General features: G+C 43.7%; 1 protein-coding gene across 1 annotated transcript in view; it reads left to right on the forward strand.

Annotated features, from left to right (window-relative positions):
- The first annotated feature begins 815 nt into the window (after positions 1-815).
- Positions 816-22,978, forward strand: part of UBE2U (ubiquitin conjugating enzyme E2 U) — a 59,216-nt gene continuing 37,053 nt past the window's right edge. The window contains exons 1-6 of the mRNA XM_038753091.1: positions 816-1,227; positions 6,081-6,162; positions 8,156-8,248; positions 8,749-8,846; positions 11,839-11,965; positions 16,730-16,808. Coding sequence (XP_038609019.1) covers positions 1,162-1,227; positions 6,081-6,162; positions 8,156-8,248; positions 8,749-8,846; positions 11,839-11,965; positions 16,730-16,808 — 545 coding nt within the window. The 5' untranslated portion in view covers positions 816-1,161. The remainder of the gene's footprint in view (positions 1,228-6,080; positions 6,163-8,155; positions 8,249-8,748; positions 8,847-11,838; positions 11,966-16,729; positions 16,809-22,978) is intronic.

Genomic DNA, 22,978 nt, shown 5'->3' on the forward strand with positions numbered 1-22,978 from the left:
ATAGAGACGGTCCCTACTCAACAACGGGCTCACAGTCTAGAAGGGGGAGACAAACAACAAAACATGTGGACAGGTGTCATCAGAACAAATAGAATTAAAGCTAGATGCACAAAATTAACAAAATAAACAGAATAGTATATATGTACAAGTAAAATAGAGTAATAAATCTGTACAAACATATATACAGGTGCTGTGGGGAGGGGAAGGAGGTAGGGCAGGGGGGATGGGGAGGAGGTGAGGAAAAGATAGTGACGGAACACCTAAAAGCTTGGGGCCTCCTTCTGCTCCCCCCAGCAGTTGTATATATATTTGTACAGATTTATTACTCTATTTATTTTACTTGTACATATTTACTATTCTATTTATTTTGTTAATGATGTGCATCTTGCTTTACTTCTACTTGTTCTGACGACTTTGACACCTGTCATTTTGTTTTGTTGTCTGTCTCCCCTTTCTAGACTGTGAGCCCGCTGCTGGGTAGGGACCGTCCCTATATGTTGCCAACTTGGACTTCCCAAGCGCTTAGTACAGTGTGCTCTGCCCACAGTAGGCGCTCAATAAATCCGACTGAATGAATGGGGCGTCATTCACGAAAGGGGCAAGGGGATTCCCGCCCTGCGTCCTTGTCTCCATGGCAACCTCGCGGCGGCCATCGCTGTTCTCGCCGCCGGCCGGCGCCGATTGGTGGGTTAGAAATCCGACCTCCCTCCTACGGCCGTGCTGATTGGCCAGATGGCACGCGCCCCATCCGACGTCCATCTTTGCCTCCCGTTGCTTGGCAACCAGCGCCCCTTTCCCAAGCTGCGAAAACACCTGGGCCTAGGCCTGGCAACCCTCTCCATCCCCTCCCCGAGCCTGAGGAGATTTCGCTCGAGTAGCCTCCCCTCAGTCGGGTCGTCTACTAAAGTCCTCTCTCCCCAGTCCCCTTATCCATCCTGTAAGGAGATCTTAAAGCGGAAAGCATCTTTTTCCCTCAGGAAGCGGGGTCCAAGAGAGCATCCCTCTCCTAGTAGCCATCACCTCAGTTGGGGCCTAAGCAGGCCCACCTTGCCACCTGCCAGTTTTAAACAAGTTGTCTTGTTTTTCACCCAGGCCCAAGGTTTGAATTTTGCCTCAGAGTAAGCTTCACCGGTTATTGGGCAGAACCCCTACTCTGCTGCCATGCACAGTGGGGCCTACTGGTTGTTAGAAAGAGAATACCTGCAGCTGAAAGACACAAGCCTCTTTGTGAGTATCAGGAGGTGGAGGGTGAGGGTGATGTGTCGTGATAAAGTGGGTGTTTAAGAGGTGAATGGGGTATGTTCGTTGCCCCTAATCCCAGTTCTGTCTCTTGTTTGTTTTGGGGTAATAATAATAATGGTATTTAGGCGCTTACTACCGCTTTCCAGGCGCTTTCTAGACTGTGAGCCCATTATTGGGTAGGGACCGTCTCTATATGTTGCCGACTTGTCCTTCCCAAGTGCTTAGTACAGTGCTCTGCACACTGTAAGCGCTTAATTGTAGACTATGGGCCCGTCTTCTAGACCGTGAGCCCGTTGTTGGGTAGGGACCGTCTCTATATGTTGCCAACTTGTACTTCCCAAGCGCTTAGTACAGTGCTCTGCACACTGTAAGCACTCAATTCTAGACTGTGAGCCCGTCTTCTAGACCGTGAGCCCGTTGTTGGGTAGGGACTGTCTCTATCTGTTGCCAACTTGTGCTTCCCAAGCGCTTAGTCCAGTGCTCTGCACACAGTAAGCGCACAATAAATGTGATTGAATGAGTGAATACTGTGTGTGAAGCATTCATTCAGTCATATTTATTGAGCGCTTACTGTGTGCAGAGCACTGGACTAAGCGCTTGGGAAGTTGAAGTCGGCAACAGATAGAGACAGTCCCTACCCAACAACGGGCTCACAATCTAGGAGGGGGGAGACACACAACAAAACATGTAGACAGGTGTCAAAACTGTCACAATAAATAGAATTATAGCTATATAATTCATTCATTCATTCAATTGTATTTATTGAGCACTTACTGGGTGCAGAGCACTGGACTAAGCACTTGGGAAGTACAAGTCGGCAACAGATAAAGATGGTCCCTACCCAACAACGGGCTTACAGTCTAGAAGGGGGAGACAGACTCGGGGGGATGCAAGGCTATCAGGTTGTCCCATGTGGGGCTCATGGTCTTAATCCCCATTTTACAAACGAGGTAACTGAGGCCCAGAGAAGTTAAGAGACTTGCCCAAAGTCACACAGCTGACAAGCGCAGAGCCGGGATTAGAACCCATGACCTCTGACTCCCAAGTCTGGGCTCTTTCCACTGAGCCACGCTGCTTCTCTAGCGTGCTTACTATGTGCCAGGCACTGTACTAGACGCTGAGATAGGTACATGATAAAAAGGTTGGACACAGTCCCTGTCCCACATGGGGCACGCAAGTCTTAATCTTCACTTTACAGATGAGGTCGCTGAGGCCCAGAGAAGTGAAGTGACTTGCCCAAGGTCACACAGCAGTCAGTCAGATTTATTGAGAGCTTACCATTCATTTATTCTGTTGGGTAGGGACCGTCTCTATGTCAATCAATCAATCATATTTATTGAGCGCTTACTGTGTGCAGAGCACTGTACTAAGCACTTGGGAAGTACAAGTTGGCAACATATAGAGACAGTCCCTACCCAACAGTGGGCTCATGTTGCCAACTTGTACTTCCCAAGCGCTTAGTACAGTGCTCTGCACACAGTAAATGCTCAATAAATATGACTGAATGAATGAATGAATGAATGAATTTATTCAATCATATTTATTGAGTGCTTACTGTGTGCAGAGCACTGTACTAAGCTCTTGTAAAGTACAATTCGGCAAAAAGAGATAACCCCTTTCCAACAGCGGGCTCACAGTCTAGAAGGGGGAGACAGACAACAAAACAAAAGCACGTCGACGGGTCAATAACATCAAAATAGATGAATAGAATTATAGCTATATACACATCATTAATATCACCACATCACATGAGCGGATCACTGCACTAAGCGCTTGGGAGAGTCCAGAGTGAGCAGACATTTCCCCTGGTAAGCATTTTCTATGTGTCAAACACTGTTCTAAGCTCTGGGAAAGATACAGGTCAATTAGGGCACGTGCAGTGTCCCACATGGGGCTCACAGTTTTATTGAATTCCCATTTTCCAGTTGAGGAAACTGAGGCCCATTTAGCTGGGTGGCTTTGGGCAAGTCAGTTAATTTCTCCATCTCTCAGTTCCATGATCTGTAAAGTGGGGATTCAGTACCTGTTCTCTCTCCGACTCTGTGAGCCCCATGTGGGACCTGATGATCCTTAGTGCTTTGTACATAGTAAGTGCTTAGCTAATTCCACAGTTATTATTATTATTACCCAAGTTGTGGTCCCCCTGCCCATTTTAAAAATACAAAAAAGATTTTTTTAATTTGAGCTCATTTTATCAATGGTACCGCCTAAGTCCCTGTTAATGCGCAGGAAGCGATTCAGTGAGTCGCACCAGAGGTAATAATAATAATGATGATGGTATTTGTTAAGCGCTTACTATGTGCGAAGCACTGTTCTAAGCGCTGGGGTAGATACAAGGTAATCAGGTTGTCCCAAGTGGGGCTCACAGTCTTAATCCCCATTTTACAGATGAGGTAACTGAGGCATGGAAAAGTGAAGTGACTTGCCCAAAGTCACACAGCTGACCAGTGTCAGAGCCGGGATTAGAACCCATGACCATCTCCCAGGCCCGTGCTTTTTCCACTAAGCCATTCTGCTTCCCCGAGCCATCCAAAGATCCATCCATCCCAGGTCTTGCCTCCTTAATTAATTAATTAATGATGGCATTTATTAAGCACCTACTATGTGCAAAGCGCTGTTCTAAGCACTGGGGAGGTTATGAGGTGATCAGGTTGTCCCTCGTGGGGTTTCACAGTCTTGATCCCCATTTTCCAGATGAGGTAACAGAGGCACAGAGAAGTTAAGTGACTTACCCAAAGTCACACAGCTGACAATTGGCAGAGCCGGGATTCAAACCCATGACCTCTGACTCCAAAGCCCGGGCTCTTTCCACTGAGCCGTAGGGGCGATAGTAAACTGTAAGGTGCTGTGAACAGGGAATGTGCCTATTGGTGTATTGTACTCTCCCAAGCGCTTAGTACAGTGCTCTGTACACAGTAAACACTCAAATACAGTTGAATGAACCGTGTACTCGGAGAAGCAGCGTGGACTAGTAGAAAGAGCACAGGCCTAAGAGTCAGAAGCACCTGAGTTCTAATTCCGGCTCTACCATTTGTTGGTTATTTGACCTTGGGCAAGTCATTTACTATTTCTGGGCCTCAGTTACCCCATCTTTAAAATGGGGATTAAGACTGTGAGCCCCAACAGTGCTCTGCACATAGTAAGCGCTTAATAAGTGCCATTATTATTATTATTATTATTATTATTACTATGTAGACTGACTCCAATCTGATTAGCTTAATATCTACCCCAGGAGTTATTACAATGTCTGGCACATAGAGCTTAAATATCATTTAAAAATAGGTGAGAAATGCCCTCCATGATCATTTGATCAAGATCATTTGATCTCCCCCTTTTAGACTGTGAGCCCACTGTTGGGTAGGGACTGTCTCTATATGTTGCCAACTTGTACTTCCCAAGCGCTTAGTACAGTGCTCTGCACACAGTAAGCGCTCAATAAATACGATTGATTGATTGATTGATCATGGTTTAAAGATCATCAATTTTTGCTTTCCATTTAGGGAGCCAATTGACTGGATTCTGGTCAGGGAAGCAGTGTGGCCTAGTGGAAAGAACACAAGTCTGGGAGTCAGAGAACCTGCGTTCTAATCCCGGTCCGCCACTTTTCTTGCTCTGTGACCTTGGGCAAATCACTTAATTTCGCAGTGCCTCCGTTACCTAACCTGGAAAATCGGGATTAAGACTGTGAGCCCCATGTGGGACAGGGACTGTGTCCAATCTGATCAAGTTGTTCTACCTCAGTGCTTAGTACATTACTTGGCACACTGTAAGTGCTTAACAAATACCATAAAAAAAAATTTGAGACTTCAAAGGAAATTTCTAAGGAGCAGTGAAAAAAAACTGGGAGAATCTACTGCAGCTACAATAAGTATTTGGTGGTGATGAACTTTGCCTCTTGTTAAAAAGTCAGTTATCAAGATTAACCAAACGTAGTGAATATTGCTTTCTTTTCCCGAGACCCCTATATAAGTGCCTAGCACATAATAAGGGCTTAGTAAATAAGTGATTATTTCTACATTTCTCTTCCTGGGACATCCCTTCCCTCATGCACATTGTGTTGCATTTTCTAGCTGAAAGAAAAAGGAGCTTCACCAATAAGCATCTGGGCTTTAAAGAAATCGGTGTTTCTCAAGTCCCAATCTCTATTCTAAATTCATCTTTCTGTGAAATCAAATTTCTGAAATTGCCGTTGACGTGATAGGTGGTGGTACGATTGATGCAGGGTAAAGTCATGCTAATAGGACTTTACTTAATCAATCAGTGCAGCGTGGCTCAGTGGAAAGAGCCCGGGCTTTGGAGTCAGAGGTCATGGGTTCTAATCCCGGCTCCGCCACTTAGCTGTGTGACCTTGGGCAGGTCACTTAACTTCTCTGTGCCTCAGTTTCCTCATCTGTAAAATGGGGATGAAGACTGTGAGCCCCCCGTGGGACAACCTGATCACCTTGTAACCTCTCTAGCGCTTAGAACAGTGCCTTGCACATAGTAAGCACTTAATAAATGCCATTAAAAGCAATCAGTGGTATTTATTGAATGTTGACTGTGTGCAGTGCGCTGAACTAAATGCTTGGGAGAGTACAACAGAACAATAAACCTGACATGTTCCCTGCACACAACAAGCTTATAGTTTGCAAGAAGAGACAGATATCAATATAAATAAATTTTCACATCGTAAATAGAAATTCAGTTGAAAAATATTTGAGGCATAAGTGTATTGAGATCTGTTCTGCAGAAGATGAATTTGACCTGTTCAACATTTCAAATGGAAGTAGTTTTGAAATTGTTACTGTTTAATACCTAAGCCTAATTTACCAATGTGTTTCCCTCCTCTGTTTTTCAAGGGCATTACTGCAGCTCCTGTGGCAGACGATCTGCTGATGTGGCGAGCTGAAATCCAAGGTCTAAAAGATTCTCTCTGGGAAGGTTTGTAATTTCAAACTGAACTCTGCCTCAGCAGAGGGCTTGAGTAGACCATGGCAGAGCTGCGGAAAGATGCTTCAACACCCCTCATGCTCCTGGATGGAGCCGTGGCCCTCGATACCATTCATTCGATCATATTTATTGAACCCTTACTGTGTGCTAAGTGCTTGGGAAGTACAAATCAGCAACATATAGAGACAGTCCCTACTCAATGTTAAAACTGCCTTGAGAATTCCTGTGGAGGAAGACTTTAGACTGTAAACTCATTGCAGGCAGGGATTGTGTCTGTTTATTGTTCTATTGTACTGTCCCAAGCACTTAATATGGTGCTCTGCACACAGTAAGCGCTCAGTGAATACGAATGAATGCATGGAATAAGATTGTATTTCCCTCAAGATTATAATCCTTTAGTGTGGGGATCGTGTCAACCGATTCTGCTCTGCCAAGGGTCTAGTACAGTGCTCTGCTCCAAGGTGCTCAATAAACACCATTGATTGAACAGTGCAGTGTAATACAGCATTGTAGTTACAGCGATACCATTTATTGAGCATCATCCCCTGCACTATAGATGCACTATATTGATGCACTATATTCAGTCAGTCGGTCATATTTACTGAGCATTTACTGTGTTCAGAGCACTGTACTAAGCCCTTGGGTGAGAACACCATAACAATATAACAGACACATTCCCTGCCCACACTATACTAAGGGCTTAAGAAGCTGTCGTAGCTGTGAATCAACCAGCAGTCCCACCTGTCTAAAAGATATTCAGCTCTGTTGAACCAGCCAAAATTTAGGATTCCCCTCCCCCAAATTTCGATCCCCCTACTCCCTGGTGACCCCTTCCTCTCCCCATTTTTGGAGTTACAGTTCCCTTTTGCAGGCATATTGTCCCAGAATAGAGAACGAGGTGCGGGGACTCCTTACATGCAAAATGGTAAGGGGAAGCCACTGCTGCCTTAGCACTTTTAAGGGAAGAAGTTGGTTCTCTCTCTCCAGGCGGTGGCTGTGCAGTTATAGCCATTGGTCATAAAACAGAGCAATCCCCATTTAAGGGGCCTGTGATCAAAGCCAGCTCAATCCAGTAGTCGAATTCTTTTAATGAGCGCTTACTGTGTGCACAGCACTGCCTTAAGCACTTGGGAGAGGACAATATAACGGGAGTTGGTAGATTTATTCCCTCCCTACAACAAGCTTGTAGTCGAGAACGATGGATTGAAAGAGAGCAACGGAAGTCGGGTGGGATGACTTAAATGGGGAGCAGGCATTGACTGATGGGAGGGGACTTGTGTGGGAAGAATCATATCCTCTCCGGCTCTGTCTTGGGATTTCCTTGACAGCCCTTCAACTCTTCACAGGCTTGTGCAAACCACTTCTCGCACGTCCATTCTTGAGCTGAGCTGCCTCCAGAGAATATCTGCCAAGGGAGGGAAGACCCACTGCCCCGTACAGCTTGGGAGGGCTTTTGAGGTCATCAAGGGAATGTTAATTTAACAAGGGTGTGTTAATTTTCTTCTGTAAGAAAATTAACACACCGAAAAAGATCACTACTCTTCCATCTAACTCGCATCTTATAAAATTTTAGAGGTTTTCAAATAAATGCCTTTTTTCCCCCTCAGGAGATGCACAAATAAATTGCTTTCCATTTGTCAGTGATTTTGTGTTTAGGTTTTGTGCATATGCCACATCTTAATCCCATTACTTTAAAAAAAATCCTACAACATCAGTAAAACAAATCTGTTGGTGGGGGGCGGGGGGGGGAGATACAAATTTGATATGTGGTTCCATCCACTGCATTAAATCAAAGAAGACATCAAAGTTTGTTGTTATATGTGCAAATGTAACCCTGCTATTATCTGCTCTCTGAATCTTTGCAGTTTTACGTAAATAGAACAGCAAAAGCAACTGTCCATTTTAAGATTTTATGGGAAAAACAATCCTTATTGATATTGAATCAAATTTATTTAGCACGTGTGGTTTTTTTTCTTTCAAATAGGAGCGCTTCTCCAGCTGTCGATAAAGTTTCCCAAGGAGTATAATCAGGCTCCTCCAGATGTGACATTTAATACAATTCCATTCCATCCAAATGGTAAGGACTCTATGTAATAATATAGTAACAATAGTAATGATAATCTTGGACTGTACTACTCCTTAGCTTGTTCTAAGCACTAAGGTAGATTTTGGGTAATTAATCAGTGGTATTAATTGAGTGCTTACTGTTTGCAGAGCACTATACTAAGCACTTAATAATAATGTGTTTACTCAGCATTTACTATGTGCCAAGCACTGTGCTGAGCTCTATAGTAGATAGAAGATAATCAAAACAGACACAGTCCATGTCCCACATGAGACTCACCATCCAGAAGTTAGAAAGGCCAGTAATCCCCATCCAGAGAAATTACAAAGTAGATTAGTGGCAAAGCTGGGATTTGAACCTGGGTCTCCTGGCCCCCAAACCCTTTGCGCTTTACCTCTAGGCCATGAATTCATAAAAGTAATTGTAGAGCCACATTTAGAATCATCTGAATATCGTGACCTGCTTCAAGTGCTGTATGGTGACGTTCCTGTTACTTCAAATATATTTAACAGTGGATATGCATTCCGGTCGACCTTGCGTAGATTTTCTAGACAACCCCGAAGAATGGGATGGAAGATATTCGTTGAGTAGTGTTCTACTTGCTATCCAGGTAGGAACTCATTAATGTAAATCCTCCTTATGATAGTTCTTTTTCATTTCTGTAGTCATCAAAAACCAAAAACCAGAATGTATCGTATTTATATGACCTGTGATTTCCCCCCACCATGGTAGAATGGGCAAGTAGATCAGAGACACTTTTAGCACTCTGTTGACTGATTTTTTTAAAAAAGTGAACATGTTTTAAAAGTTTCCTGTAGACCAAAGTTGGATATTTCAAAAATAGTACTGGTCACGTTCCAAGTGTGGTAATCAGGAATCCTCTAGTCTTTTGCAGCCCAACCCTGGTGATCCTCTCTCAGAATGCACACTTGCGCTCATCAACCAGTTAATGGCATTTATTGAGCGCTCACTGTATTCAGAGCACTATGTGCTTGGGAGAGTGTAATATAACAGCGTTGGTGGACATGTTCCTTGCCCAAAAGAAGTTTACATCCTGGAGGGAGAGACGGACATTGAAATCAATTATGTACATGTGCAGAAGTTTGTGAGCCAGTACTTGTGAACAGTGGAACCCACTCTTCTGGGAGGGTCCCCTTCTGCTCCTTCACCACCTAATAATAATAATAATAATGGTATTTATTAAGTGCTAACTATGTGCAAATCACTGTTCTAAGCGCTGGGGAGGTTACAAGGTGATCAGGTTGTCCCACAAGGGGCTCACAGTTTTAATCCCCATTTTACAGATGAGGGAACTGAGGCACAGAGAAATTAAGTGACTTGCCCAGTCACCCAGCTGACAATTGGCAGAGCCAGGGTTTGAACCCATGACCTCTGACTCCAAAGCCCAGGCTCTTTCCACTGAGCCACGCTGCTTCTCTAAGGTTTTCTACTATGGCAAGACCAGGGCTGCTTCCCCAGGGAATGCCCAGGGACAGCCTAAGAGACCCCGCTTCACTGTCCACCCGTGCTGCAAAGGCCAAGCCACGGCTGGGCATCTCACGAGGCTGGCGGTGACCTCATGAGGCCCCGCTCTTGCAGGCCCAGATCGCCACCGAGAATCGAAGGAATACGTAGTCCTAGAAATGAAGTCCACATCCCTCAACGTTCCTTCGACTACATATCCCAGTAACCATTCCCCTGCTCCAGCTCTATCTGGGGATCTTCTTCTGGAACACCCCAATGAAACCCTTTCCTTGGACCTCCATTTTGGCCACCAGAGCAACTCTCCACAATCCACTCAGCACAACTCCCCCCCTCTATCCCTTTTTGTTCTCTTCCTCTCTTCCCCTTCCTCTTCCTTGCTCCCTCTTCACACTCACAATAACAATGATGGTATTCGTTAAGCACTCACTATGTGCCAAGCACTGTTCTAAGCGCTAGGGTAGATATAAGGTAATCAGGTTGTCCCACATGGGGCTCACAGTCTCAACCCTCATTTTACAGAGAAGGTAACTGAGGCACAGAGAGGGGAAGTGACTTGCCCAGTGTCACACAGCTGTCAAATGGCAGAGCCGGGATTAGACCCCAGGACTTCCAGCTCCTAAGCCTGCGCTCTTTCCACTGAGCCATGCTACCTATCTCTCCCTATAGATTGTTAGCTCACTGTGAGCAGGGAAGGTGTCAGTTTAATCATCATCATCATCAATCGTATTTATTGAGCGCTTACTATGTGCAGAGCACTGTGCTAAGCGCTTGGAAAGTACAAATTGGCAACATATAGAGACAGTCCCTACCCAACAGTGGGCTCATGATGGCATTTATTAAGCACTTACTATGTGTAAAGCACTGTTCTAAGCGCTGGGGAGGTTACAAGATGATCATGTTGTCCCACGGGGGGCTCACAGTCTTAATCCCCATTTTACAAATGAGGTAACTGAGGTTCAGAGAAGTTAAGTGACTTGCCCAAGGTCACACAGCTGACAGTTGGCAGAGCCGGGATTTGAACCCATGACCACTGACTCCAAAGCCACACTGAGCCACACTGCTTCTCAAGCTTATTGTTATATTGTATTCTCCCAAGAGCTTAGTATGGTGTTCTGCACCCAGTAACTGCTCAGTAAATATGACCGAATGAATACCTTCGGGTCCTCTTTTTGCATTTCAACTTGACAGAGCTAATAATGTGGTAATTTATTCTCTTTCCACATTGATCGTTAGCTGACATCTGATTCTGTCAGAGAAGGTGATCTGTTGGAGAACAGTTAACAAGCCTAACTCTTATTTTTAGGAACTTGTGACTTAGCAAGTCTCTTGATTATTTTTATCACTAAATAGGTAATGTGTGTGCATCTTCAACAGTTGAATAATTAAGTGATACAAACTATAAACTTCACCAGATGGGCCTCTTGCTTGCAAATTGGCTCCCTTCTAAGAGACAAATTCCAAAAACTTGCTCTATGGAAAATCTGTTTCATGTGTTTCCCACCCACTTTGAAAGACATACTCCAATTCAGACTGAATCTTTATTTATTGAAACAATTATAGTATACTAATTGGAAAATCTACCTGAATGTGGTCTTTTTGCTCTATACAGGCACACCGATAATAACTCAAAACCTGCTGAGCCCTACCTCATATGTACTGCTTTTGGGACGCTAAATGTGGATTTTAATTACAGAAATATTGCTGCCATTTATATGCTGTCCAAGACAGGTCTTTCATTAACTTATTTTTTTCTGTCTCGAAACTAGAGGTAATTCATTAGCTACTTTTACAGCTCTATTTTTGAAATGTTTCCTTTGCAAATTTAAATATGGAGCCAGCAATGAATTATAGGATAAATATTTGTATTTTTGTCTGCGACATCCCCAACAAAATACGGCATTCTGCAAAAGTTCCAAAATAAATGTGGGGAAAATTAGAGCTGTTTACTTTTTTTCCCCCTTCAAATACAGCTTTAAATTTAAAGGACAGTGTCCTAGCCTTAAAATTGTTTTAGTCTTTACACTGGATTCATGGTATGAATTGCGATTTATCCAAGTGAGATTGGAACACTTCTCAACCTGAAACTCAGTGTCGGTTTGCCGTGGCTCTTTTTGCAGGTTTTGCTTTCTAATCCGGTATTAGAAAATGCAGTGAATGTGGAAGCGGCTGAAATGATGAGAAACAATATGTCTTTGTACCGGCAGATCGTGATGGACTGTGTTAGAGCAAGCCACAGTCTACAAGGTAAGTCAGACCTTGGCTAAATTGTCATGATCGAGAAGCAGAATGGTCTAATGGGTAGAGCATGGGCCGAAAAGTCAGAAGGACCTGGGTTCTAATCCCAGGTCTTTGTCACATGTCTGTTGTGTGACCTTGGGCAAGTCATTTCACCGCTCTGTGTTAGTTCCTTCATCTATAAAATGGGGATTCAGAGTCCCATATAATAATAATAATAATGATGATGGCATTTGTTAAGCGCTTACTATGTGCAGAGCACATGGACTGTGTCAGCCTGATTATCTTGTATCTACCCCAGTGCTTAGTATAGTACTTGGCACTTAGTAAGCATTTAAGAAATACCATAAAAAAAGGGAAACAAAATTGCCTTATCCCATTTAGTACTCTTCATTGGTTAAACGGAAGTAATGTTAAAAGAGTGCTTAAAGAAGTAGTTTCCCAAAGGAGGTAATTCGAGTTTGGGAATGTATTACCTCTACTCTAGACTTTAAACTCATTTTGGGCAAGGTAGTTGTCTACCATCTCTAATAATAATAATAATGGTATTTAAACACTTACTATGTGCCAGGTACTGTACTAAGTGCTGGGGAGGATACATACAAATAGGGTTGGCCACAGTCCCTGTCCCACGTAGGGATCACAGAATTAATCCCCGTTTTACAGATGAGGTGACTGAGGCAGAGAGAAGTGAAGTGACTTGCCCAAGGTAACACAGCAGACAAGTGGGGCAGCCAGGATTAGAACCAGGTCCTTCTGACTTCTAGGCCCAGCTTTATCCACTAGGCCAGTATTTTCACAAATGCCACCTGAAAGATCAAGGGGTGGCATTTTCTTGGGAGGGAAATATACTGGGCAAACCAGAGAAGCAGCGGGGCTCCGTGGAAAGAGCATGGGCTTTGGAGTCATTCATTCATTCATTCATTCATTCATTCAGTCAGTCGTATTTTTTGAGCGCTTACTGAGTGCAGAGCACATTACTAAGCGCTTGGGAAGTACAAGTTGGCAACATATAGAGACGGTCCCTACCCAACAACGGGCTCACAGTCTAGAAGGGGGAGACAGACAACAAAACAAAATATATTAACAAAATAAACTAAATGGAATAGTAAATATGTACAAGTAAAATAAATAGAGTAATAAATCTGTACAAACATATATACAGGTGCTCTGAGGAGGGGAAGGAGGTAGGGCGGGGGGGTGGGGAGGGGTAGAGGAAGGAGGGGGGTCAGTCTGGGAAGGCATCCTGGAGGAGGTGAGCTCTCAGTAGGGCTTTGAAGGGAGGAGAAGAGCTAGCTTGGCGGATGTGCAGAGGGAGGGCATTCCAGGCCCGGGGGAGGACGTGGGCCGGGGGTCGATGGTGGGACAGGCGAGAACGAGGCCCAGTGAGGAGCTTAGCAGTGGCAGAGGAGCGGAGGGTGTGGGCTGGGCTGGAGAAGGAAAGAAGGGAGGTGAGGTAGGAGGGGGCGAGGGGATGGACAGCTTGAAGCCGAGAGTGAGGAGTTTTTGCCTGATGCGTAGGTTGATTGGATCAGAGGTCATGGGTTCAAATCCTGACTCCGCCAATTGTGAGCTGTGTAACTTTGGGCAAGTCACTTCACTTCTCTGGGCCTCAGTTACCTCATCTGTAAAATGGGGGTTAAGACTGTGAGCCCCCCGTGGGACAAGCTGATTACCTTGTATCCTCCCCAGCGCTTAGAACAGTGCTTTGCACATAGTAAGCGCTTAATAAATGCCGTCATTATTATTACTACTGCCATATTCCTGCTGGGTATGATCATGAACAAGCTGAAAAAAATAAATTCATGAAATCCCTGAAATTCTTGGGTGAAGATACAAGGGGAGATGAAAGTAGAAGAAAATCATAGTCTAAAAATGGCAGCCGATCCCAATAACTTAATTGTCCTCTTAATCCAAAGTCTCCTATAGCTTTTGTTGAATTAAGAGGATCATCCTAATAAGTTTCAAAAGACTTACCCCAGTAAACCATAATTATGATTCCTTTGCTGACAGAGGCCTCATAGTCAAGGATTGGTGAGGTATAGTGGAAACATTAAGAAGATTATAAAAATTAATAGCATTACATTCTGTGGAAATCCCAATATCTATACTAATGCAACTCGTTCTCTTTGTGGTTGGAAAAATACTGTTTTAATTAGATAATTCTTCTCCCACCCCATTCATTGTGCTTGGACAAATCCGTAGAGCAATAAAAATAACTGGACAAGAGAATCAGGTCTGATGCAGTCTCTGTCCCATATGGGGCTCCCAGCCTAATGAGAGGGAAAACCAGTATTTAGCTCCCATTTTACAGGTGTGTAACCTGAGGCCCAAAGAAGTGATTTAAACTGTAAGCTGCTTCTCTAGGAGGTAAGCTCTTTGTGGGCGGGAACTGTGTCTACCAACTGTTATATTGTACTTTCCCAAATGCTTAATACAGTACTATGCACACAGTAAACGCTCAACAAGTTCGTTCAGTTGTATTTATTGAGCACTTATTGCTAGCAAGAGCACTGTACTAGGTACTTCAGAGAGTACAATATAACAGTTAACAGACACACATAATAGATTGACACCAATATTGTCAGGGATTCAAATGGGTAGTAACTTAGATGCCCAAGATCTATTTTTTTTTAAGATCTGGCAAAGAAGTGCTTTGTGCCCATTCTACTTTCCCGAGCACTTAACATTGCAGTCAGTGTGAACTCAAATAATTTTACCACTACTTCTGCAACACAACAAAGAACAATTTTGGGGCATATAAATGTAGTAAGCATTGTCAGCCCCACACTGTCCATTCTCCGATGCACTCACACCCATAGGTGAACTTCCTCGTCAATAGCGACACTCTGATGGATAACTCCATAAATCCCAGAAAGATGTGACTGGCACCATCATTGTCGTTATCAGTGCTGTTTATTGAGCTTTCCTGCTGAGTGCAGAGCACTGTACTAAGCCCTTGGTACAATGTTTAGTACCTGGGATGCAGGAGCTGAGGGAGCGGATTGTGGCAGTGCTCAATTCCCTCATCTGTAAAATGGGGATTAAGACTGTGAGCCCCACGTGGGACAACCTTGATTACCTTGTATCTCCCCCAGCGCTTAGAACAGTGGTTGGCACATAGTAAGCGCTTAACAAATACCAACATTATTATTATTACTCTCCCAAGTGCTTAATACAATGCTCTGCACAAAGTAAGCACTCAGTAAGTATGATTAATTCAATCAATCGTATTTATTGAGCGCTTACTGTGTGCAGAGCACTGGACTAAGCGCTTGGGAAGTACAAGTTGGCAACATATAGGGACAGTCGCTACCCAACAGTGGGCTCACAGTCTAGAAGGGGGAGACAGAGAACAAAAACCAGACATACTAACAAAATAAAATAAATAGAATAGGTATGTACAAGTAAAATAAATAGAGTAATAAATCTGTACAAACATATATACATATATACAGGTGCTGTGGGGAAGGGAAGGAGGTAAGATGGGGGGGATGGAAAGGGGGACGAGGGGGAGACAATTGCTTATTGTGCTTTCCCAAGCGCTCAGTACAGTGCTTGGTGCACAGTAAGAGCTAAATAAATATCACTGATGATGATGATGAGTTGAGGAGAGGTGTTTTCACATCCAGGAATGGAACGAGCTGGGCAGGGTGTTGATTGGGCTTGTGCTATTAGTAGTAGAAATGGTATTTATTGAGGGCCTCAGAGCAGCGCTCTTTACCGAAGCACTCTGAAGGTTAAGCAAGAAATGTAAGTTGCAGAGAGTTTACCGTCTCAAAAGCAGCATGGTGTAGTGGATAGAGCACGGGCCTGGGAAGCAGAAGGTCATGGGTTCTAATCCCGACTCTGCCACTCATCTACTGGGTGACTTTAAGTCACTTCACTTCTCTGGGCCTCAGTGACCTCATCTGTCAAATGGGGATTGCGACTGTGAGCCCCACGGGGGACAGGGACTGTGTCCAACCCGATTTACTTGTATCCACCCCAGCGCTTAGAACAGTGCCTTGCACAAGGTAAGTGCTTAACAAATTCAATATTATTACCATCTAACAGGGAGACCGACTTAAAAATATTAGATATGATAGCCTGGGAGAGGTGGAATGGTCATAGTAAGGGGTAAGGACCAAATTCGAGGACGAAGTGATGAGGGAAAGGTGGCAGGGTAGGGTGATGGCAAATAAGAGTTGGTGAGGTAAGGGATGAGGCATTCTATTTTGGAAATTAGATCTAGCGGATGTCCCTGCCAATAAGTGGCCGAGGCGGAGCAAGGAGTAAGCCATCGATGAGGAGAGAAAGGGAGAACGTGGCTGAGGGTCAGAGAGGATCATCTTAAAGGATCAGAATAGGAGAAGGAAACATGTAAGCCCCCTACAAAACCTGCACAAAACCTCCAAGACTGCTGCTCAGTTTTATTCTCAACACCTGGTTTGCCCTAAATAGGATCCTGTGTGGCTCAGTGGAAAGAGCCCGGGCTTTGGAGTCAGAGGTCATGGGTTGAAATCCCGACTCCCCAACTGTCAGCTGTGTGACTTTGGACAAGTCACTTCACTTCTCTGGGCCTCAGTTACCTCATCTGTAAAACGGGGATTAAAACTGTGAGCCCCCTGTGGGACAACCTGATCACCTTGTAACCTCCCTAGCACTTAGAACAGTGCTTTGCACTTAATAAATGCCATAAAAAAACTGGAACATTCAGGAAAGAATAAACCATTTATTGTGCAAACATAATAAAAACGTGAACTTGACGCGAATGCCAATTTTCTTTTGTAGTACTTGAAGATAAGGAGGTCGATGTACCTTCTGTAGAATTCTTCTTACCACCTGAAGCAACAGCTGAAGACCAAAGGAGGTAACAATTCAGTATTTTATTGGGAGAAATTTTTCTGCAATGAGTATTGTTTTTAACTGGGTTTTCATTTTCTGTTAGCATAGAACGAGAACATATTTTGGGTTAGAACTCTTTTATGTGCCAGTGTACTTTCAAATACTAATCAACCCAGTTGATTTAAAAGCAGCATGATGTCAGTATGTTGGGTCAAAGTCGCAGAAAACTACATGTGAGAAATCTGAGAAGCTGTGCATGCGTGTGGGTGCGTGGGTGTGTGAGCGAGAGAGAAGGAGAGAGATGGAGAGTGTCTGTAGTTGTAAAAGAGAACACATGTTGAAGAAGCAATAATCACATTTGCTAATGGTATATTATGTGCAAAGCACTATCTTAAGCACTGGGTAGGTACTTAGATTAGCATGGGAGATTAGGGAGAAGCAGCATGGCTCAGTGGAAAGAGCCCCGGCTTTGGAGTCAGAGGTCATGGGTTCAAATCCCAGCTCCGCCAATTGTCAGCTGTGTCACTTTGGGCAAGTCACTTAACTTCTCTGGCCTCAGCTACCTCAACTGTAAAATGGGAATTAATAATGTGAGCCCCCTGTGGGACAACCTGATCACCTTGTAACCTCCCCAGCGCTTAGAGCAGTGCTTTGCACATAGTAAGCGCTTAATAAATGCCATTATTATTATTATTAGCATATTTTGGACAATAATCAGGAGGACGAATTCTCTGGAGAAGGCACTAATGCTAGGAAAAGTCCAGGGAAAGCGTGGAAGAGGCAGACCAGCAGCTAGATGGATAGAGACCACAGCAACAACGATAACGGAAGAACCATTAAAAAGGTTATGGATTATGGCAGAAGACAGGATGTTCTGGAGAAAATATATCCATAGGGTGACTATGAATTGGAAACAACTCAAGGGCATTTGATAATAATAAGGTGCAGAATAATCAGGTCAGACACAGTCCCCATCCCACGTGGAACTCACAGTCTAAGGGAGAGAAAGAACCAGTATTTACCATTTTTACCATCAGTTTATGGAAATAGCTGTCCTTAGGGTCATCCTTAAAGCTGTACACTCATTGTGGCCAGGGAACATGTCTAAAAACTACGTCTTATTACATCCCCAAGCAATTAGTACAGTACTCTTCACACAGTAAGTGTTCAATGAATATAATTGATTGATCAAAGACCTTCTTGCCACGTACAGTGGCCACTACTCCATCCTAACCCTCCTGAACCTTTCTGTTACCTTGACACTGAATTACCCCCTTTTCCTAGAAACACTGTAATAATAACAATCATTCATTCATTTAATCGTATTTATTGAGCACTTACTGGGTGCAAAGCACTGTACTAAGCGCTTGGAAAGTACAAGTTGGCAACATGTAGAGACGGTCCCTACCCAACAACGGGCTCACAGTCTAGGAGGGGGAGGCAGACGACAAAACAAAACATGTGGACAGGTGTCATCAGAATAAATAGAAGTAAAGCTACATGCACATCTTTAACAAAATAAATAGAATAGTATATATGTACAAGATGCTATTTTACCCTCCCAAGCACTTAGTACAGTGCTCTAATTCAATCATTACTCAATAACTATCATTGATTAATGAATTGATTAATACGATGGGATAAAATGGCATGTTTAGATTGATATAGACTATTGATATTTTACAGTGAGGGTAAATACCCAAGTACCAAGAAGGCATGTTGGAATTGGTAGGCCCTGGTCACGGGAGGGGGATTAATTTGGGATCGACTTTCAGGAGGAGAGTGGAGAGCACTTAACCCTGCCGAGATACGTGGTCCAGTCCCGACGTTGAGAAAATGGTCAACTCTCCTCTCCACTCCCGTGTCTCAGGGCACATTTTCAGTCAGTCTTTCCACCCCACGGCCTTGCACCTCCAAAGTGACCAGAGTAGGTGAAGGGGGAGAGAAAAGGGCTGGAAAGCTGAAAGCTAGCCAGGGACCCCATTGCCTAGCTCCACCCAGGAGCTTTGGCCTGACTTCCAGGGGTCAGCAGCAGAAGGCCCAGGGCTTCTCTGAGCGTCCACGCCGTAGTGATCCCAGAGGCCCTTGGATAGCAGGGATGGAGCGATCCGGTGGATCTGGACTTTTGGTCCTCAGGGGGCAACATCGAAGCTGGTCAAGAAGGGCATGTGCCCCCTCAACTGCGGCCTCCTTGCCCATGGCGGAGAAACCTGGCACAGGGCGAGGGGTGGACTGTCAGGTTGTTGCTCTATTTATTTATATATTTATTACTGTAATATACTATATTATAGTATAGTATAGTATAATATATATTAGTATATATATTATATATTAGTATTATATCATATAATATTACTAATATTATTATTATCATTATATTATATTATTATATTATATTATATATTATATATCACATATTATATATCACATATATTATATATTATATTATATATTATTATATTATATTATTATTAATATAATATTATTGTAATTATTATTATTACTAATATTACTAATATTATATGTTAGTATAGTGTATATAGTATTATATATATAATATAGTATAGTATGATATACTATATTCTATATTAATATGATATATTATATTACTATAATATATTTATTACTACATATTTATTACTGTACATATTTATTACTCTATTTATTTATTTATTTGTTTTACTTGTACATTTCTATCCTATTTATTTTATTCTGTTGGTATGTTTGGTTCTGTTCTCTGTCTCCCCCTTTTAGACTATGAGCCCACTGTTGGGTAGGGACTGTCTCTATGTGTTGCCAATTTGTACTTCCCAAGCGCTTAGTACAGTGCTCTGCACATAGTAAGCGCTCGATAAATACGATTGATTGATTGATTGATTGATTGATTGCTGTGCCTGGGTGGTGTTGAATCCTTCGGCTCCGCTGTCGTTCCCAGGGAGAGCTGGGCTGGTACCCTGTGGCCTGGCCCCATGCCCAGCTTGGCTCATCACACTCTGCCAGCTTACATGCCCCGGGTGATGTAGTTGGCCGTGGTGTCCTCAATCAATCAATCAATCAATCGTATTTATTGAGCGCTTACTATGTGCAGAGCACTGTACTAAGCGCTTGGGAAGTACAAATTGGCATCACATAGAGACAGTCCCTACCCAACAGTGGGCTCACAGTCCTCCTTCCCCTGGCCTCTGTGCTGGCAGCTCACCACAGGTGAGGTGACATTTGGAATGGAGTATTCCACGATATGCCCCAGTGCTCTCCTGCTTGGGATCTGGGATTCACCATGGCCCTGCTGGGCACTGTCGAGAGAGAGAGAAGTGTGTGTATGTGTGTGTGAATATATGCCTCCCATCTTACAGGTGTCCCTTGATCTTAGCCCATCTCTCCCTACTGGACAGGGAGGTGTTGGGTTCTATGAGCTTTGTACTTCCCAAGCGCTTAGTACAGTGCTCTGCACATAATGAGCGCTCAATAAATGCGATTGATTGATTGATTGATTGATGAGCTTGAGCCTGGAGCCATGACTGTCAGTGTGCTTTTTTTTTTTTAATGGCATTTGTTAAGTGCTTACTGTGCCCCAGGCACTGTACTAAGCTCCGGGGTAGATATAGGATAATCATGTTGGACCCAGCTCTAGTCCCACAAAGGGCTCACAGTCTCAATCCCCATTTTCCAGATGAGGAACTAGAGGCACAGAGAAGTGAAGTGACTTGCCCGAGGTCGCACAGCGGACAAGTATTCTATTGTATTTATTTTATTTTGTTAGTATGCTTGGTTTTGTTCTCTGTCTCCCCCTTTTAGACTGTGAGCCCACGTCCCCCTCTCCATCCCCCCATCTTACCTCCTTCCCTTCCCCACAGCACCTGTATATATGTATATATGGTTGTACATATTTATTACTCTATTTATTTATTTATTTATTTATTTTACTTGTACATTTCTATCCTATTTATTTTATTTTGTTGGTATGTTTGGTTCTGTTCTCTGTCTCCCCCTTTAGACTGTGAGTCCACTGTTGGGTAGGGACTGTCTCTATGTGTTGCCAATTTGTACTTCCCAAGCGCTTAGTACAGTGCTCTGCACATAGTATGCGCTCAATAAATACGATTGATTGATTGATTGATGGGTAGGGACTGTCTCTATATGTTGCCAACTTGTACTTCCCAAGCGCTTAGTCCAGTGCTCTGCACACAGTAAGCGCTCAATAAATACAATTGATGATGATGATGATGACAAGTAGCAGAGCTGGGATTGGATTTCAGGTCCTCTGACTCCTAGGCCCGGGCTCTTTCTACTAGGCCACGCTGCTTCCCACATGTCATTCATTCATTCAGTCATATTTATTGAGCGCTTACTGTGTGCAGAGCACTGTACTAAGCGCTTGGGAAGTATAAGTTGGCAACATATAGAGACGGTCCCTACCCAGCAGCGGACTCACAGTCTAGAAGGGGGAGACAGACAACAAAACAAAACATATTAACAAAATAAAATAAATACAATAGTAAATATGTACAAGTAAAATAAATAGAGTAATAAATCTGTACAAACATATATACAGGTGCTGTGGGGAGGGGAAGGAGGTAGGGTGGGGGGGATGGGAAGGAGGAGAGGAAGGAGGGGGCGTAGTGTGGGAAGGCCTCCTGGAGGAGGTGAGCTCTCAGTAGGGCTTTGAAGGGAGGAAGAGAGCGAGCTCGGTGGATGTGCGGAGGGAGGGCATTCCAGGCCAGGGGGAGGACGGGGGCCGGGGGTCGACGGCGGGATGGGAGAGAACGAGGCCCAGTGAGGAGGTTAGCAGCGACAGAGGAGTGGAGGGTGCGGGCTGGGCTGGAGAAGGAAAGAAGGGAGGTGAGGTAGGAGGGGGCGAGGGGATGGACAGCCTTGAAGCCGAGAGTGAGGAGTTTTTGCCTGATGCGTAGGTTGATTGGTAGCCACTGGAGATTTTTGAGGAGGGGAGTAACAGGCCCAGAGCGTTTCTGCACAAAGATGATCCGGGCAGCAGCGTGAAGTATAGATTGAAGTGGGGAGAGACAGAAGGATGGGAGATCGGAGAGGAGGCTGATGCAGTAATCCAGTCGGGAGAGGATGAGACACCAAGAGGGCAATTGTCATACGATTCCCCCGGCATCCCTTTTGGCATCACTGTCAAAGAGGAGTTACTGGCTGGACCACTGGTCTGATCCAGGGTGCCACGTCTTGTGTCTCAAGTACTGTGGAGGTAATTTTCAAAATTGAAATAAAATAGCGTTAACTTCTACTTCTTTTATTTGAAAAGTGTTTTTTTTTCAGTAGTTTGGGTCACATTCACATTTTAGACTGTGAGCCCACTGTTGGGTAGGGACTGTCTCTATATGTCGCCAATTTGTACTTCCCAAGCGCTTAGTACAGTGCTCTGCACACAGTAAGCGCTCAATAAATACGATTGATGATGATGATAATATGAGGTTTCATAGCTTTTAAGTTTCAAATCTTCAGAATTTTAAAAATAAGAAATACTCTGTAACCAACGAATTGGAAATCTATCAAGACAAGCGTGGGAAGGGAGAGGGTCAAGGGTTGTCTTCGGGAAGACAAAAAAGAATGAAGACTATTGTGCTTTAGGATGATTTTTTTTTCATGAGGCAGCGCACTGACAGTTTCCTTCCTCACAGTCATTGTTGTCTGCTAAATGATCTGTGACAGCAAATTGATCACAAGGCTTTTCATGCAGAAGATATAATGGACTCTTTCATTTTGTTACCTATTTCTCCAAATGCAGAAACATTCTGTCAGTAAATTAACGTCAGCTCAGTATTATGAGCCCCCGAATAAGGTTATAGTAACAACGATAGTAATGATGACAAATTTACTCGGACCAATTTTCCAATCCTCTTAAAATCTGAGGAGGCTCATTTTCTCTCTGGTATTTTAGCAGGTTCCCCAAATCTCACCTTTGTCCCCCTTTTCTCTCTTGCTCCAACAATGGAAAATGAGACATTGCCAAAATCTCAAATTGGACTTTTTCATTTTTAAAGGGGCAAGTTGACAGAGCTCTCTCTCTCTCGATAGAATATTTTCACAAACTGGTGGTACATAGATCTAGTGGCTTATTTGTTCAATTTGTAGGTTATTTGGGAGAACAATTCAGTCTAATGTTTTGTGTCGCTTCTGTCATTACTTAATCACCAATATTTAACTGTCACGAAAAGGAGTTAATTAACAATT

The sequence above is a fragment of the Tachyglossus aculeatus genome, chromosome 10, assembly GCF_015852505.1.
Source record: "Tachyglossus aculeatus isolate mTacAcu1 chromosome 10, mTacAcu1.pri, whole genome shotgun sequence".
NCBI lineage: Eukaryota > Metazoa > Chordata > Mammalia > Monotremata > Tachyglossidae > Tachyglossus > Tachyglossus aculeatus.